The sequence below is a fragment of the Prosopis cineraria genome, unplaced genomic scaffold (genome assembly GCF_029017545.1).
Source record: "Prosopis cineraria cultivar Desert tree isolate PC_DT_omini unplaced genomic scaffold, ASM2901754v1 PC58, whole genome shotgun sequence".
Classification (NCBI taxonomy): Eukaryota; Viridiplantae; Streptophyta; class Magnoliopsida; order Fabales; family Fabaceae; genus Prosopis; species Prosopis cineraria.
Window position 1 is genome coordinate 41,729 of NW_026555388.1, and position 17,319 is coordinate 59,047.

The following is a 17,319-nucleotide window of genomic DNA, read 5'->3' on the forward strand; positions in this document are numbered from 1 at the left end:
TGATTTTGATTTTGAAAATATTTGAAAATCTTGTGAAAATTATGGATCTAGTAATTTCTTTAGATTTGATGGATTTTTTTAAGAAAAATAAATTATCCATTCCTATTTGTTCTATGTGTGAGTTGCTTACTAAGGAAGCGCATAGTGGTGGCTTGATGGGACACTTTAGTGTAGAGAAAACTTTGGCTATTTTGTCTGATCATTTCTTTTGGCCTCACATGCGAAAAGATGTCATATCTGTTTGTGATAAATGTATTAAATGTAGACAAGAAAAATCTAAGATCTAACCTCATGGATTTTACTCTCCTTTACCTATCCCCTCTCACCCTTGGGAACATATCTCTATGGATTTTGTAATTGGATTGCTTAAATCTTCTGCAAGCAAAGATTCCATATTTGTTGTTGTTGACAGGTTCTTTAAGATGGCACACTTTATTGCTTATGCTAAGACTAATGATGCTGTTAACATTGCTGACTTATTCTTTAAAGAGATTGTTCGTTTGCATGGTTTACCTAAGATTATTGTGAGTGACAGGAATGTGAAGTTTCTTAGTCACTTCTGGCGTACCCTATGATATAAATTAGGGACTAAGTTACTTTTTTATGCTACTGCCCATCCACAAACTGATGGTCAAACTGAGGTAGTTAACAGAACTATGACTACAATGCTAAGAGCAATAATTCAAAAGAATTTGAAGAATTGGGTGACTTGTTTACCTCATATTGAATTTGCTTACAATAGGGCTGTTCATTCTTCTACTTCTTATTCTCCATTTGAAATTTTTTATGGTTTCAATCCATTATCTCCTATTGATATTTTACATTTGCCTTTTTCTGAGTATGGTAACACTGATGGCAAGAAAAAAGCTGAGTTTGTGTAGGAGTTACATGCTAAGGTTAAAGCAAACATAGAGCGAAAGAATGAGCAATATATGCCAAGCAAGCTAATAAAGGCAGGAGACATGTGATCTTTGAGCCTGGAGATTAGGTTTGGTTATATTTAAGGAAAGAAGATTTCCTAATCAAAGGAAGTCCAAACTTCAAGCTCGAGGAGACCTTTCCAAGTTTTGGAAAGAATTAATGATAATACTTACAAGATTGATTTGCCTAGCTCTTATGGCAATGTTAGTGCCACATTTAATATTTCTGATCTATCTTTATATGATTCTACAGATTCGAGGATGAATCCTTTCCAATTGGGAGGGAATGATGGATCCCATAGCATAGATGACATGGCATTAATGGCAATGAAACTTGAGGATAGTAATCATGAGTATGGTGACATGGAAGTAGCCCAAGGCAAGAAGCAAGGAGCCTAATACTTTCAATCCAACATACCTAAAGACCATTATAACATATTGGAGATCCAATGACAAGAGCGTGAACTAAAGCCATGAAGCAAGCCTTGTTTGGTCTTGTACAAGAAGTTTAAGAGCTTGGAGAGCATTGGGGCACTCCTCTCAAGCCCAAAAGAGAGCATCTATATGTGTATAATGTATTTAAGATCCAAACTCATGAAGAGTTAAACCCAAGAGATGCAGACCTTAGCCCAATGCAAGGAAGACTATAAGTTGAGCCTCTTGCAAGCAAGGAGGCATGAAACCCTAATGAAAAAGTCAAGGGTGGCATGATTTTAAATTCTTTATAATCTCTTGATTATCTCCTAAATTATTTCCTATTTTAATGGTCCTTTGATTTGATTTTCTATTTTGAGTGTAGTCAAAGGTTAGAATTAATTATAGTATTAATTTTTAAATTTTGTAATCCTATAATTTTATGATCACATCTCCTAAATTATGTGGCTAAATATTTTATCATTATTTTATATTATTTCTCCTTTTAGTATTAGGAAATTAGGGTTTTAATTTTAAAAAATATTCTTTTCTATGAGCCTATATAAATTAGGCATGCTCCCTCTTGTAAACGACACAGAAGTTCAATGAAATTATTCATTTTTAGAGTTTATAACTCTTATGAGCCTCAGTGTTTTGTAGTGGCATCCCGTGTGAGAAACAGACGTGATCAAGAGCAGGATTAACTCTTGTGGTGTCTTCGAAGGTTAAGGTTTTTAGAGGCAGGTGCTCTAGAGGATCTTCTCCTTGATCATTATCCTATTGTTTACTTCATATATTTCTTTATTTTCGTCATAAATTTCATCCCTTTCTTTTTGTTCTTGTATTTTTATTGTGTTTCAGGGTTTTGTTCCTAAACTAGCACGATTCTCCTTCCGCATCCTCTATCATATATATGTAAACATGAATATATATATATATATATTTAATATATATATATATAATTATATTTTGAATTTTATATTTCATATAAATAAATAAATATATAAATATATAAATATTTATTAAATAAATATTCAAATATATATATATATAAAATTCGTTCACCCTATATTACATTCATTGAATCTAGACATATTCCAGATTCAATGAACTTGGCATTATAGCTCAAGTTATGTTATTTTTGTGTGTGACCCTGTAGGCCCATATGAAGTTGGCAGTAGGCTAATTGTACTATTAGCCCACAAGTCACAAGTGGCCTCTAGTAAGACATTACAACTACCCAATTCGTATGGGGATCGATAATCTGATGCAACCTATTATATAATTGTATCACATCCCTTTTGTCACACAATATTTCGGTCAAGTGTGAGACATGAATTGTCATTCTCCTTTACCTGACCATTACTTTCTCGATCTCTGAGTGAACTAGCATAACAATGAAAAATCCTTTCCATTATAGTATGGCCATACATTTTCTCAATCTTACTCATTGAGGGGCCCAATAATATCTCTCAATTAATGTGAGGGACAAACTCCATCTTGACCTCTCATATTCCTCTGTATGAATATCATAGCCTTTATGATCACCCAGTCAAAGGCGACTTTTGACTAGGTCAAAGTTCAATGGTCATCATGTAGGAATCCATAGTCTCAAGTTAAAGGGCTTAGTGATATGGTTATATATAAGATAAGCTTATGACTTATACCATGTAACTTTCTCATAGCATGTCAGTCTAGTACCTTGTACTTTCAAGTGCCTATGACTTTGATTTATATCTCTATAATTAATCAAAATAATACTAGTCTTGTTTCATCTATGATCCCTCATAGATGACCGACCAGGGACATTTAGGACAATCATTATAGTTTGTCTAAGGATATAGTTATCATAATGAACATGCAATTAATATGATAACAAAAGAAAAATTCTATAAATAACAATATTTATAGTACAATGATTGGTCATAGGGCACAATTTCCAACAGATAGATCTATTAGTATGCATTCATAAGATCTTGCTTAGAAAGGGTGCCAACCTTGTTATGTAGCCCCAAAGAAGGTTGAATCCTCTAATCCTAGATGTGGTTAAAAAGGAAGTAATTAAGCCCTTGAGTGTAGGAATAATATACCCCATTAGTGATAGTGAGTGGGTCTCTCTTACTCAAATTGTGCCAAAGAAAGGGGTGTAACTACTTTGAAAAATGAGACTGGTGAGTTAGTGCCAACTAGGGTGCAAAACTCCTGGAAGATGTGTATTGATTATAGGAAGTTGAATGATGTCACTAGGAAAGACCACTTCCCCCTCCTTTTCATTAATTAGATGCTTGAAAGGCTTGCCTGCAAGTCCCACTATTGCTTTTAGATGGATTTGGTGGATGCTTCCAAAATCTTATAGATCCCATAGACCAGGAACAAACCACTTTCACCTGCCCCTTTGGTATCTTTGCCTATAGGAGAATGCCTTTTGTGTTGTGTAATATACCAGGCACATTTCAGAAATGCATGATGAGTTTGTTTTCTAATTTCATTGACAAACGCATGGAGGTGTTCATGGATGATTTTACTATTTATGGTGACTCATTTGCTTCTTACTTGACTGCTTTGGATGATGTTTTGCAAAGGTTAGAAAAAAAATTGGTTTTAAATTTTGAAAAGTGCCACTTTATGGTAAATCAAGGAATTGTTTTAAGGCATCTTGTCTCCTCTAAAGGATTGAGGTGGATAAGGCTAAGGCTAAGGTGATTTCCTCCCTTCCTTTCCCCACTTGCTTGAAAGAATTAAAGTCTTTTTTGGGACATGTTGGCTTTTAAAAGAGGTTCATTAAGGGTTTTAGTCAAATTGCCTTACCTATTACTAGATTGCTTCAAAAAGATACACCATTTGTGTTTGATGATGATTGTAAAAAGGCTTTTAACACTTTAATAAAATTTCTTTGCACACCTCCTATTTTGAAATCCCTAAATTTGTCTCAGTTTTGAATTATCTTGTGATACTTCTCACTATGCTGTCGGTGCTATGCTTGGCAGAACAGATGGTAAATTTTCACATATGATATCATATGCATCTAGGACACTTGATAGCTTATAGATTAATTACACTACCATAGATAAAGAGTTGTTTTCTATTGTTTTTCCATTGGATAAATTTCAATCTTACTTGATTTGTGCTAAGGTGGTTGTGTATAGTGACCATGCAGCTTTAAGATACTTGATGAAAAAGGTTGAGTCTAAACCTAGACTCATTAGATGAGTGATCTTGTGTAACATCTTAGATTTTAAACTCTAGAATTTATTACTAATTAAGGGATGAATTGGTAATTTAGTGTATGATTAGGGTTTTGAATGACGAAATGTTGTTTTCACCCTTTGGGATGTTACATGGACAAATTTGAGTAGAAGAATGAGTATTATGAGGTAGAGTGTGAGAGCATTATGAGGAGTTTCCTCGTTGTACCACGCGTTGTGGCTAGTGCTGAATGCGTGAAGGCACATGGCACAGAAATATAATAGATAATGACGTGTATTAGCTCATGGAGGTAGAGGGAAAAGTAGGAAAAATGCACGAGAAAGTGGAGAAGGAGAGGACCTCTGCTAGGGTAAGAAATTCTAGGAGCTCGAGCGACATTTCTGACCTATTACTCATCGGGTAAGTCTTATACCACCTTAATCTCTAATTCTATGCTATTTTCTCTTAGTTTAAACTATTGGGAGATTGAATTCAAAAGTTTTAAGGGGTTGATTTCTTACCTTATAGTAATAAAAGGGCTATTTAAAGTTAAATTAGGACTTTGTGACTAGTTTGAGCTTTAACGATAATGCTTTAAAGTTGTAGGCTCAAATTAGTCAAATTTGAAAAGAGAAAATAGGTAAAATTTGGGAATAATCGTATTAAGGTCACAATAGCTGATGTGTAGGGTTAGAAGAGTGGAAATGGACTTGAGTAGGGGAATTAGCATTTAGATGTTTAATTGTTGAAAGTGGTACTGTTTGTCAATGTGATAATTGACTCCGAGGGCCCATATTGTTTAGATTGTTGTGTGTAATGTGCAGATTGAGTGAAAGAAGTGCAAATAAGGGAGTATACCACAAGTAACATTTCATAAGAGCATAATGGTTGAGATAACTATATAGTTTTTTATGTTTATTAACTTTTATAATTGCATAGAAGTAAACGTATAAATTATGATTTCATTGTTTGCTAGATTTCTATGCATCGTTTTGCAATATACATGGTTTTAGCATTAAAGTGATTTTGAAATACTTGTTGAATGACTAATGACTTTTAAATGAAATGAACACACACACACACCCACATATATATAGTGTAATGTGTGAAAAGTGGAGATTTACCTTGGTGTACGTGAGGGGTGTGTGTATAGGGATGTGAGAGAACAAATTCATATAGTTGGGCAGGCATCATGGGACAACTGGTGCAGCATTATATTAAGACTATTACTATAGGATATTCAGGCAATCTGGCAACTTTTTGGTCCCATAAGGGTTCCATTAGGAGTCAATAACACTCCTATCATCAATAAGTATGGAGGGGAAAGCCATAGTCAGGAAGTGGGAAAGTGAGAAAGAATACCTTTGGCTGGGTATTTGTACCATTGAAGGTGTGTTTGGGTTAATATGTGATTGATTCATTATAGCCTATGATTTCAAGTCGGGGAGTTTTGAAAGATTAGTGGATAGATGATCATGATAGCGGTTGTAGTTGTATGAAAATTTTAGAAAGAGGAAAATTATGTTTGCATTTGGTATATATATATATATATAAACTATTACTTCAATTTTATTTACTTATATGTGGTTATTTGAGCATTTAATAAACTATTTTAGTTACTGAGATTTTGATCTCACTCGTGGTTATTTATATTTTTACAGGCTCTGATGCTAGAGTTGCTAAAGGGAAAGATACAGGCCAAGATTAGATAATTTCTCTGTTGCCCATTATAAGGAATTGGTGAAATGAATTTGCATTATCTAAGTTGTGAATTTGTGTATAAGTTGCCGTAGGAAATATATTATTGTGCATAAGCTTGTGAATGCAAATGTGTATGTGATTTTGTGTCTTAGGCCCATTGTATGTATATGTTTGTGTTTGAGGTGGTAATGATAGAATGGGCTAGTGATATATTATAACTGCATGTGAATGAGATTGAGCTTTGGTGAAATGAGAAAGTTGGCCAATGAAGTGAATTTATGTGAAAACACACAATTCCACCTAGGTGTATGTGAGATAGACAATTTACTGGCCAAATTTGTATTTACATGTGATATGGTGTATATTAGTTGTCAATTAGGTGTAATTTGTCCCAATGGATATGGTCAAGACCCTAAAAGTGGCTAATGACTTATGGTTTCAAATAGTGATGTTTACATGGAAGATTTTAACTTAATTTGTCAAAATGCACTCAGATTTTAAATAGGACATCAGATTTAAATGACACCAGTGTCATTGGTTAGATTTTGAAATAAGCGTCATGTGGGCACTTGAATCACCTTAATCAGACTTCGGATGCAAAAATGGTGTACCTCCAAAATTCACTTTAGAACTACTATTTTGACAGCAGAATCTTATGTGTGTGTCACGATGCATGTGTCAACATGTTATGGCACACAACATAGAGTCAATGTTAGTGCCTCTGTGTCACATGCCATGGCACATGTGCATATGCCGTATCTCCCCAACTCACACTATTCACTTAGCATACATGTTGAGCACTTTTTGGTATATGCTTGCAGAAACTTGTGCACACATGTAGATCATTTGATTCTTGCTTGTAATTGTGTTTTATGGTATCTATTTTGATGTTTAAGTATGGGGGAGGTATGATCCTTTCTATTAGGTTTAGAATTAGGTTTGTTTTCTTTGTTTCTTTTTCTAAATAAAAGGGTTTTTGTTTCTTGAATTGGGTGTTTGGTTTCAGTCTAGTGTTGCTTTTTGGTCTTGAGTCTTGTTGTTTTGAGTCTTTTATTCATAAAAGTTGCATTTAGGTTAATATCCCTTGAGGTTTCCTACATATTGCAACATCCATTTTAGATGTTAAGACATGCATGCTGTAACCTCTCCCCATACCAAATTGTTATCTCTTCATTAAACTCGTATAAAGAGGGGTTAACAATTCCCCACAGCACAAATATCAAACTGTAGTTAGATAAATATTTAAAATGCTTGGGACCTAAGACTTTTTGTTTTAAAATCATTTGAAATCAGACACATAACAGAGCAATGCACAGCAAAAAATAATTCTTGCACCCATCCTTCTCAACACATGGTTCTAAACAAAAGAAACAAGGCCAAAAAAGGGGAATGCGCCGTGACGTGCACCATATGCACCGTGGCATGTGGCAAAAAGCCATACACTCAACGATAGATTTTGCTGTCATTTGACAGTTCATGAAAGTAAAATTTTGGCATTCATCATTTCCTCACACAATGTCTAATCGGAGTGATTCAAGTACCCACACGAAGCTTATTTCATAAGCTAACTAATGAGATAAGTTAGGACATGATCTAAGGTCAGATATAAATTTGGACACTCAGGTATAAAAAGTCACTTTTCTTAAAAATTTCAAGCACCAAAGTGTTCAAATCACACGCTTTGTCTCACTAGGCTGTTTTAGGCCTAGAATTAAGTCCAAAAGAACCATTCATACATGATTGACCAATAATATCATTATTTAAACACATATATCATGATTTGGCCACCAAATTGCCCATTTACATAATAAAGGGCTATTTTTCACAACTTTTCATAAAGACAATCACTTGGCCATTAAATCCACAATTTCACCATATAATCATCACTAAAAGCACATTTACATTCTTATATAACACAATCCTAACCCCAAATCACTTTTCACTTCAGTTGGGCTAGGATTTACTAATTCACCACAAACTCAATACATAGTCTTACTTACACATTCACAACACATTTCACAATTAAATCTTAGACCATGATCATATATTTCACCGCATGCATCACATCTTACAAACATAGGGCTAAGATTATCAAACTTACTACTTATCACAATCTAAAACATGCATATGATTTCCTATGGCAACTTTTCATTTACAAATTTAAAACAAAATATTCATTACACAATCTTTTCATTGCACGATAATAGCACCATTACTCTAGAATCTTTCCCTTTGCCTGACTTACTACTCTGACCTATAAAGATGTAACCACGGGGTGAGATAATAATCTCAGTAATAGAATAACTTGCTACTACATCACAGGTAACTATAAGTAAGTATTGTACATAAGTAGTTAAATAAAGCATATAGCATAATTTCACTTCATAAAACCATTTTCACAATAAATCATCACCACTAGCATGATCAACTACCATCTGAACCTTTATATCATCTTGACTGAAACTATAAGCTCTCATTAGGCCAATACACACTCATTGACCTGAGCACACCTTTAGTGGTAGAATCACTCGATCAAAGGTGTTTTGTCTCACTTTTGGACTACCATTTTCCCCTTTCATACACAATGATCAAGGTATTGTTACTCCAACATTGTATCTCATAAATGCTAAGGACCTCTAATCTCCAACACCACACCCCACATGGGTACTAAGGAGATAATTTTCAACTGCACTTCAATAGGTACTAAGGAGATGAAATTCTTCAACATTGCATCCCATCAGTACTAAGTAGAATAATACTATATGGACTTTTCACTACTTCTCCCTATGGGTGAACTCCCACCTCTCTGATCACGCTCACATACAAACCTCTTGTTAAATCCATATATGTATATATATAGTCACATAATCATGCAATTTCATAAACTCATTTCCTTTAAAAATCATTTTCATGTATCAATCATTCACTTTTCAAATATGCACATTCTAAAACAATTTCATGCAATAATATTTATACTCATAAACAGTTAAGCTAGAAAATCAAACAGAGTAAGTTATTTGGTCACCTCAATCTTTTTGTCACAAAAAGGGTCACCCATGAATTTCTTATATGCATATGGTCACTACGTGCTTTCTCTCTCAAGATATACACACCTCATGGCAATCTACACACAGTTAGCACTATTAATCAGTTAATCAAATTGACCACAAGTATTAATTATCACTTAAAATCACATTTAGCTATTCTTTTCCTTTTACTTGATTAACTTAGGTTCATTGCAATCCAATCACCCCTTTCTATCATTTCTATCAATCCTAACATACCCTACTCAAATCTTCCATTCCTTTTTACCTCTAATTTAGGGCTTAATTATGGTTACAACTCTAATGCTTTATCATTTAATTCGAAACTAGTCGAAAAACCTCAATTTGATTCCCAATAACGTTTTCATTACCAAAGTGTAAGAAACAAATTCCTTAAAACTTCCTAATTCAATTTCTCTATAATTTATACTAAAAGAAATTAGTGTAGAATCAGAGGTAAGGGCAATATGAAACTTACTCGATAAGTTACCAGTCTAAAATGTCTCCCAAACTCCAACAAACCCTTACCCTAGTAGAGATTAGGCTTCTCCTCTTCTCCTTTCATGCTTCCTCTTCCTTTCCCTTTGTTTTCATGAGCTAGACACATCCTTATTAATCACTTTTTTATCTTGTACATCGTAACGTAGGTAGTTTGAGTTGCCAACTAGGATGTATAAATGTATGTGAACTTGAGAAAGTAAATTATGATGTAAATCTTGCCTATATATATATATGATATTGCATTGTGTTGAGGGTGCCCTAGCGAGACAAGCAAGTGTATGATATTGTAACTTGTTCTACTAATGTATATATATGTTGATTATGTGAATTGAATGTGTGTTGCATTGTGAAATGAGAACTTGAGACAAATAGTACCAAACTTGACACAAATGGTGAGGTAGAGCCCCATTTAGAAGAGTCGAGTACATTTGTGATTCATGACCATATGGTAAGGGCGAGCTCTATATGTAAGAGTTGAAGGGTTGAAAGTGGAACAAGTCAATTGTATATATGATTATGTATTATATATATGTTTTCCTCATATAAGATCACAAATGTGTAATGTAGCTTTGAGATGTCAAAATGGGCTATTGATGTGATATATGTGTATTCTGATGTTAATCAAGTGTATATGGTCCTTTTAGACTTAGTTCAAGGCCTGAAGTGGTCTAATAGGACAAGGAATGAGAATTGAATAATTAAGGTGTAAGTTTTTAAAAGAAAAAGTAACTTTTTGCACCTGGGGTATACAATTTCAAATTAAACCATCAAATTAAGTCCAAACTTATTCTATTAGCTACTATACATTGTAAGCTTCATGTGGGCGCTTGAATTACTCCAATTGGACATCGAGTGTGAAAATAGCACATGCTGGAAGGTCGTCATTTTTGCTGTCAAAATGACACTAGAAATTCGGATAGGTGTGCCATGGCATATGATGTGCCCACTGTGACGCACGATGCAGTTACGTGTTGCACACTGCGACGAATAACCTTTTCTCAGGGTTAATAGATTATGATATTTTGAGTATTTTGAGTGTGTTTATGCTTTTGTTAGCTCTCTTATTTGAATATATGTTTTAAGAAGTTGGGATCTTGTGATTTTAAAAATAAATAAAAGGCTATTACTCTGATTTTGATTTATTAATTGCGTGGTGTGGAATGGTAAAGCACGGGTTGAGACAGGACTTTAAGTTCAGATTCAGGGACTTTACACTTTGACTTAATAGATTTATCTTGGTTCAGCCCAACAACTTGGCCTACATCCATTTTTCAAAATTACATGAAATATATTAAATAAAAACTCATTACATTATTTTATATATTCATAATAAAATTATAATAATACAACAAAATTAATGTATTAAAATGTTAAATATTGGATTAAAAAATAAAAAAATTATGATGATAATATCTAGTTATTATTAATTATTACGAAAGTCAAACTTTTAATAGTAATATTGAAAATTACACTTCCTGTGGCGACTCTAAAAAGTAGCCATTGAATGTGAACTTTTAGCAGCGATAGAAATTTAGACTTTTGGTAGCAATGTTGAAAGCGTGACATTTTATGGCAACACTTTTAACAGTGATTTTGCATGTTGCTATTGAAGGTCAAACTTTCAGTGGTGACTTTTATTGTCACTGCATGTTATTCATTTTCAATGGTGACTTTTTAGAATTGCCACTGAAAATCATCGCTGAAAGTCTTTTTTTTTTGTAGTGATTGAAGGAAGGAGTATTGTTTATGAATTATAGTATAAGGGTTAATGAGTAAATAGGACCCTGAACTCTTACTCGAAAATCATCCTAGACCCTGAACTCTTAAAATATGAAAAATAAACTCTAAACTTTTAAATTCATAGTAAAATAAACCCTAACTATTAACTTTTTTAACATCGCTACTGTCCACGAGGGTACTGTAACAATTAAGGTTAAATTTGTAAGAAAATAAACCCTAAACAATACCTGTGTGAACAATAATAGTGTTAAAAATTTAACAGTTAGGGTTTATTTTACTATGAATTTAAAAATTTAAAGTTTATTTTACGTATTTTAAGAGTTCAGGGTTCAGGGTGATTTTTGAGTAATAACTCAGGTTTTATTTACTTGTTAACTCATAGTATAAATGCCATGACTTAACTTGTTTATTGATTATTAATATATTGATATTGATTCTTGTTATTATTTATGGCTTTCCAGTGAACCCATTATTATAAGATGCAGCCCGATCAACTCAGAGAAGGAAAATCGTGATTGGATAACAATAATTGTACGTCTTACCCTTCACTCTTATAAACTTTTTAAAAAATTAATTCTTTATATTGATTATATTTTTCTTGCTTTTTTGTTTGGCCACACATTGAGTTTTCTTCCTTTCATTCGGCTACAACTCAAAATTTTCATGTGTGCTGATAATTTTTTGATACAATTCTATGTTATATTCATACTTGTAAAGATTTTGTAAATAATGTAATTTGTTATACATTTGGTATTCTATATTGGATTATTGATATTAAATATTAATACACATTTAATTTTTGTAGGCCTTTCTGATTGCCATCTTTGCCATTGTGTTTGCCACGTTTTCCACAGGAATTGATTACAAATGCTTCCAGGTGCACTGCTCTTATCCATTAATGGTTCAAAAATCAAATAATTGATACGTATTTGAAAAAAAAAAGATTTTTTTTAAATACTTCAAGATGTAGAATTCAATATAGGGGAGAAAATGAAAGTGATTGGCTTGTTTGACAACTTGTTTTGAGAATAATTTTCTATTCTTTAGAACAAAAAAATAAATTTAGTAATATATTTTTAAAAATTATTTTGGAGAAAAAACTAAATATTGTTTTGAAAAATAGAAAAAAAATATCTTTTAGATATTCTGAGATTATTATTTTAGAAAATAAGAAAGAAAGCAAAAAACACCTATTTTTATTATTTTTTATTTTCAAAACATGTTTTATGAAGTACCAGTTTTTAGAACAATAAAACAAAAGTAATTTTAAACTGATATTATTGGACCAACATTTCCTTTCGAGGCTCTAATTCCCCCTCTAGTATCCAAGCACAAGTTAAATGTATGGGAAGAGGAATGCCCCCTCACCATACACCTAGTTCCAAAGTTATTGAATTGAAAATTAATATTATTACATTAATAGGATTAGTATGAGAAATTTTTGCATAGAAACAATGCATAACGTCATCTATATACTCTATCCAGTAAAAATGTGTAATGTTAGATGATTGTGAATATAAATTGATTATATTACCGATGATGATAGAAAAATAAAAGACAAGAAATTAAATATGCACTTTATTTAAAAAATGAAGTCATTAATAATGACACAAAATTTTATTGAATTGAATTGATGTAATTTTATTGGATATAATATGAATAACATGGTGCATTGTATCCATATAAGAATCCGTCAACTAGTTTAGCTATGTTTAACATATATTTTTAATGTTTGTATATTGGTCTATCATGTTATAAAATTTGAAAATCTCTCCTTTTTTTTATCATCAATTTATAATAACATATGAAAATTAATTGAAAATATAAACACTCACTGTCACACACACATATTCTGTATAAAATTTTTCTCAAAAATAATATATTAGATATATGGTGATGTTTTGTATTTTGAAATACTGTTATTCATAATTATCATTTAATGATGTTTAAAAAGTTATAAATTATTTTTACGAAATTAATTATAAAAAATATAATAAAATTAAATCAACAATATATACATGTACATATATATATATATATGAAAAAATTGGCCGCAAAAGTTTCAAGGTTAGTTCCACCCTAATTGTTTCTTTTTTTATGTGCATCATTTCTTTTTATATATATTATATCAATTAATATTAACACTTTTTCTATTCTGCACTGTTTTATTTACATGATCTCCTTAGTAATATTGGAAGAAAAAGTTTTAATCTATTCTATTCCACTCTATTTTATATCATTTCATTAATGATTGTTTCTTTTCTTTTAATCATAAACTCCCAAAAGCACTTTAAGATTAAAAAAATTTGATAATTCTCATTAATAATTGAGAGCGGAGTTAATGTTAATATTTCTAGGAAGAAAAGCCAAATTTTTTCTAGAAATAAAAGCGACGTGAATTTAATTATGCGCCAATTTTTTATTTGTTTGGTTTGCAGTTTGGAAAAGATGAAGTGGAAGAGGAAGATGATGTTCCATATATGTATGGATTTTTTCACCTGGTTTTCTCATTAGGAGCAATGCATTTCGCCATGTTATTCATCAGTTGGGATCTCAATAATTCACCCGCCAAGTAAACATTTTTCATCCATTCCTCTACTGCTATTTTTCAAAATCAATCAAAAATAAATAATAATTAATTTTTTTATTTTTATATAAAAATATATTAGTTTAATTATGGTTAAATTAGTAAATTCTAAACTAGTATATCCTCTCCAAGCCAATGAAATAAATTAGTATCTCCTGTAATTTAATGACCAGTACCATTTTAAAACATTTAATATTATTAATTTTTTTTTATGTAAAATATTTTTAATAAATTTTAACTGTGCAATCGATTTCAATTTTTTTTGTTAAAACAAAGGATATTTTTCAACAAATTTTACTGAAATTCCAATTTATAATTAACTATATAAATCAATATTTATAATTTATTTTTTAAATTTTTTAACAGAAACTTAATTATTATTAATTGAATATTTTGAGACCTAAATGTATTAATTCAATATTTTAGAATTTAGCTATCATTATCCCTGTAAAAACTTGTAAAATACTTCTGGTTGTTGGCAAGTACAGGTGGAGCATTGACGTAGGGTGGGTTAGCACTTGGGTCAAAGTTATCAACGAGTGGTTTGCAGCCTCTTTTTACTGTAAGTCCATATTGAATAAAGTACAAATTGCAATTAAGTTCTAAAATATTAAACTAATCACAATTAAATTTAAAATAATTTTTAAAAATAAATTTAAAATATTGATCCAGATAATTGTAAATGTAAAAATATTAGTTGCAAATAAGACATTTAAATTTTAAAAGTAATTGTGATTCCTATTTATAATACTGTTTGAATTAATATTTATAACCCATCTTTTAAAAAATGGGTTAAAGATCATTTCTCCCCTGTAAACTTTTTTTTTTAGGAGTATTAGCTACCCTATATTGAAGGGGTAGAGCAATATCCCTCCTAAGTAATTTTTTTAAGAGTAAAATCATCCTTTCATAAGAGATACATTATCTTTTTCGTTATGTGCTAATATTGAATTGTTGTGGGGGCCACGCACATTGATAGTAAGACATTTTGATTCATTTTGACCATTTGATGATGGTCAAAGGAGTTAAAAGTGGAAGTGACAATAGTTAAATGGATCAAATTTTAGTAGCTAAATTAAACCACAAAAAATAGGTTAGAATATATTGATGTCGCTGTATAAGCTTCACAATTATTCCATATCAATGGATAATATAAAAGATGATGGGTCTATAACATAAAGACAATTTTGCTTTTGAAAAAAAATTATTTAAGGAAATATTGCTTCACTCTTTCAATACATAGAGTCCAACACTTTTCAAATTTAGGGAAAAAGTAATCTTTAACCATTTAGAAAATTTTATTGATAACTTAGTTACCATTAATTCAATGTTTTGGACTGTCATTCTCCTTTGAAAAATGGGGAGCAATTTCTCTCCTCCTCTCCCTTGCTTTCCCCAGGTACATTAAAATCCACTCATGATTTTTCTTTTTAAATTTTCCCGGACTGTTTCATTTAATAGATGCACTATAGTATAAAATTTTACATGCCCAGGAGGGAAATCAATAGGAGAGAATCCTATTCCAAATAAGTAGAACTGGAGGATCTTTTGCTTAATCTTTATTACTTCTGCATTCACTTAAAACTTTAACTATTCGTCTAATTTCTAATTTATATATTACTTCTGCCTTTTTATTCACTCAAATTTTCATGTAATCCTTATGGTTGCACACAAAATTTAATTATGGTTTCAAAGTTTAAATAAAGTTTAAAACCAATGTCACTTTATTTTTCAGACACTTGTTTTGTTTATTAAAATAAATCATATACTTAATATCCAATATGAAGATTATATATAGCTAGTTATTACATGAAAAATATTTAATCAATTATAAAGATTCAATAAAAATTTTCAAATCAAAAAACTAAATTAGGAAAAATTAAAAATAAAGATAAATTATAGATATTAAAAACATATACCTTCTTTAAAAAGTACAATAAAGCATTGTCATCTATATATATATATATAGAGAGAGAGAAAAATATGAAGTTTCATTCTTGTCAAGTTTTGAGATTTTCTAGATGGAGATTCTACAATACACGGATCATAATTTAAAAATAATTTTTTCCCTGAAATACACATGATTCATATAGCCTAATTATAAAGAAGAAAATCACATAAATAAATTAATATATATTTTAAATTTTTCCCTTCATTTTAGTCCTATAAATTACAAGAACAATTTAATTTGTTTCATTAGTGTATGAATTTGTTTGCATTTGCTTGTTGTAGTGTGGATGCTGATCTCTCCTGTGGTGCGACAAAACATCGTGACCGGCAACAATGAACCTGTACAAGAGACAACTGACTCTTCTCTAGCTTGAGTTTTTTTTTTGGGGTAAAATAATAGCATATTTTATTTTATTATATAAGAAACTTTATTTTCCCCCATTTTAAAGCTATGGCGCAATTGTGTAGCCATTAGTGTTATGAAAAAGACCTTGCTGGGTTACTAGCTATGACCAACCTTTTATATATATATATATATATATATATATATATATATATATATATATATATAGTGTAAAATAATTAAATAACACCACTTTTTAGACCAAGTTCCTTTCTTCTCATATCATAGCCTTTGGTGTTCATAGTTTAATACATGCATGCTTGTCTTGGATAAGACACACGCGAGTTTCAGCCTTCAATAATTCATCATAAAACTTAGCAAGTCTATTTTAGGCTTGTGTTGGAACCAATACTCATTTGTTTTAGTGTCTAAAAGCCTTGTTCTTCATTGACCTCTGTTACGTGCTTGTCCTGAATAGGATGCACGCATGTTTGAGTGTTCTAGTGATAGAAAGTGTTCTAAGTTTGCCTTGATGTTCCAATGATTCCCTAGTTCAAGGAGGGTAGTTTTTTAGAAAAATGATTAGAGGCCTTACAAACTACTCAACAAAATGAAGATTTGTGCCAAAGAAAGGAGATAGCTGAGTGGTGCCTTGTGAACTAAGCAAAGAGAAGTTCATGCATTATTGAGGAAATTCCAGCAAGTGTAAGTGGCATTGACTTCGTCCAATTGCGAGAAAGTGAAGAAAAGAAAGCCCAAGTAATGAGGTATAAGGACTTGAAGCTTAAAGAGCTCATTCTCTCTACTATTGGGTCACCCACTCTTGATTTAAATCCTTTGTCATGTAATTTAAAACATGCTTTCTTTCTTAAGGGTGAGAAACCACCTGTAATTATTTTCAACTCTCTTGCTGCTAATGAGGAAACTGCTTTG

General features: G+C 31.3%; 1 protein-coding gene across 1 annotated transcript; it reads left to right on the forward strand.

Moving 5' to 3' along the window:
- Positions 1–3,833: 3,833 nt before the first annotated feature.
- Positions 3,834–16,591, forward strand: LOC129295147 (uncharacterized). Its single transcript, XM_054933623.1, has 6 exons — positions 3,834–3,916; positions 11,968–12,037; positions 12,312–12,383; positions 13,945–14,078; positions 14,582–14,655; positions 16,326–16,591. Exons 1-6 carry the CDS (start codon positions 3,834–3,836, stop codon positions 16,415–16,417), a joined length of 525 nt encoding a protein of 174 aa, XP_054789598.1. The 3' UTR covers positions 16,418–16,591.
- The last annotated feature ends 728 nt before the right edge of the window (positions 16,592–17,319 follow it).

What these genes read in the sequence shown, in the direction of transcription:
- LOC129295147 (XM_054933623.1), top strand. Translation starts at nt 3,834, where the DNA reads ATGGAGGTGTTCATGGATGATTTTACTATTTATGGTGACTCATTTGCT. An exon ending in GTGATTGGATAACAATAATT is followed by an intron (nt 12,038 to 12,311) that starts GTACGTCTTACC and finishes TAATTTTTGTAG; the next exon opens with GCCTTTCTGATTGCCATCTT. An exon ending in TTGATTACAAATGCTTCCAG is followed by an intron (nt 12,384 to 13,944) that starts GTGCACTGCTCT and finishes TTTGGTTTGCAG; the next exon opens with TTTGGAAAAGATGAAGTGGA.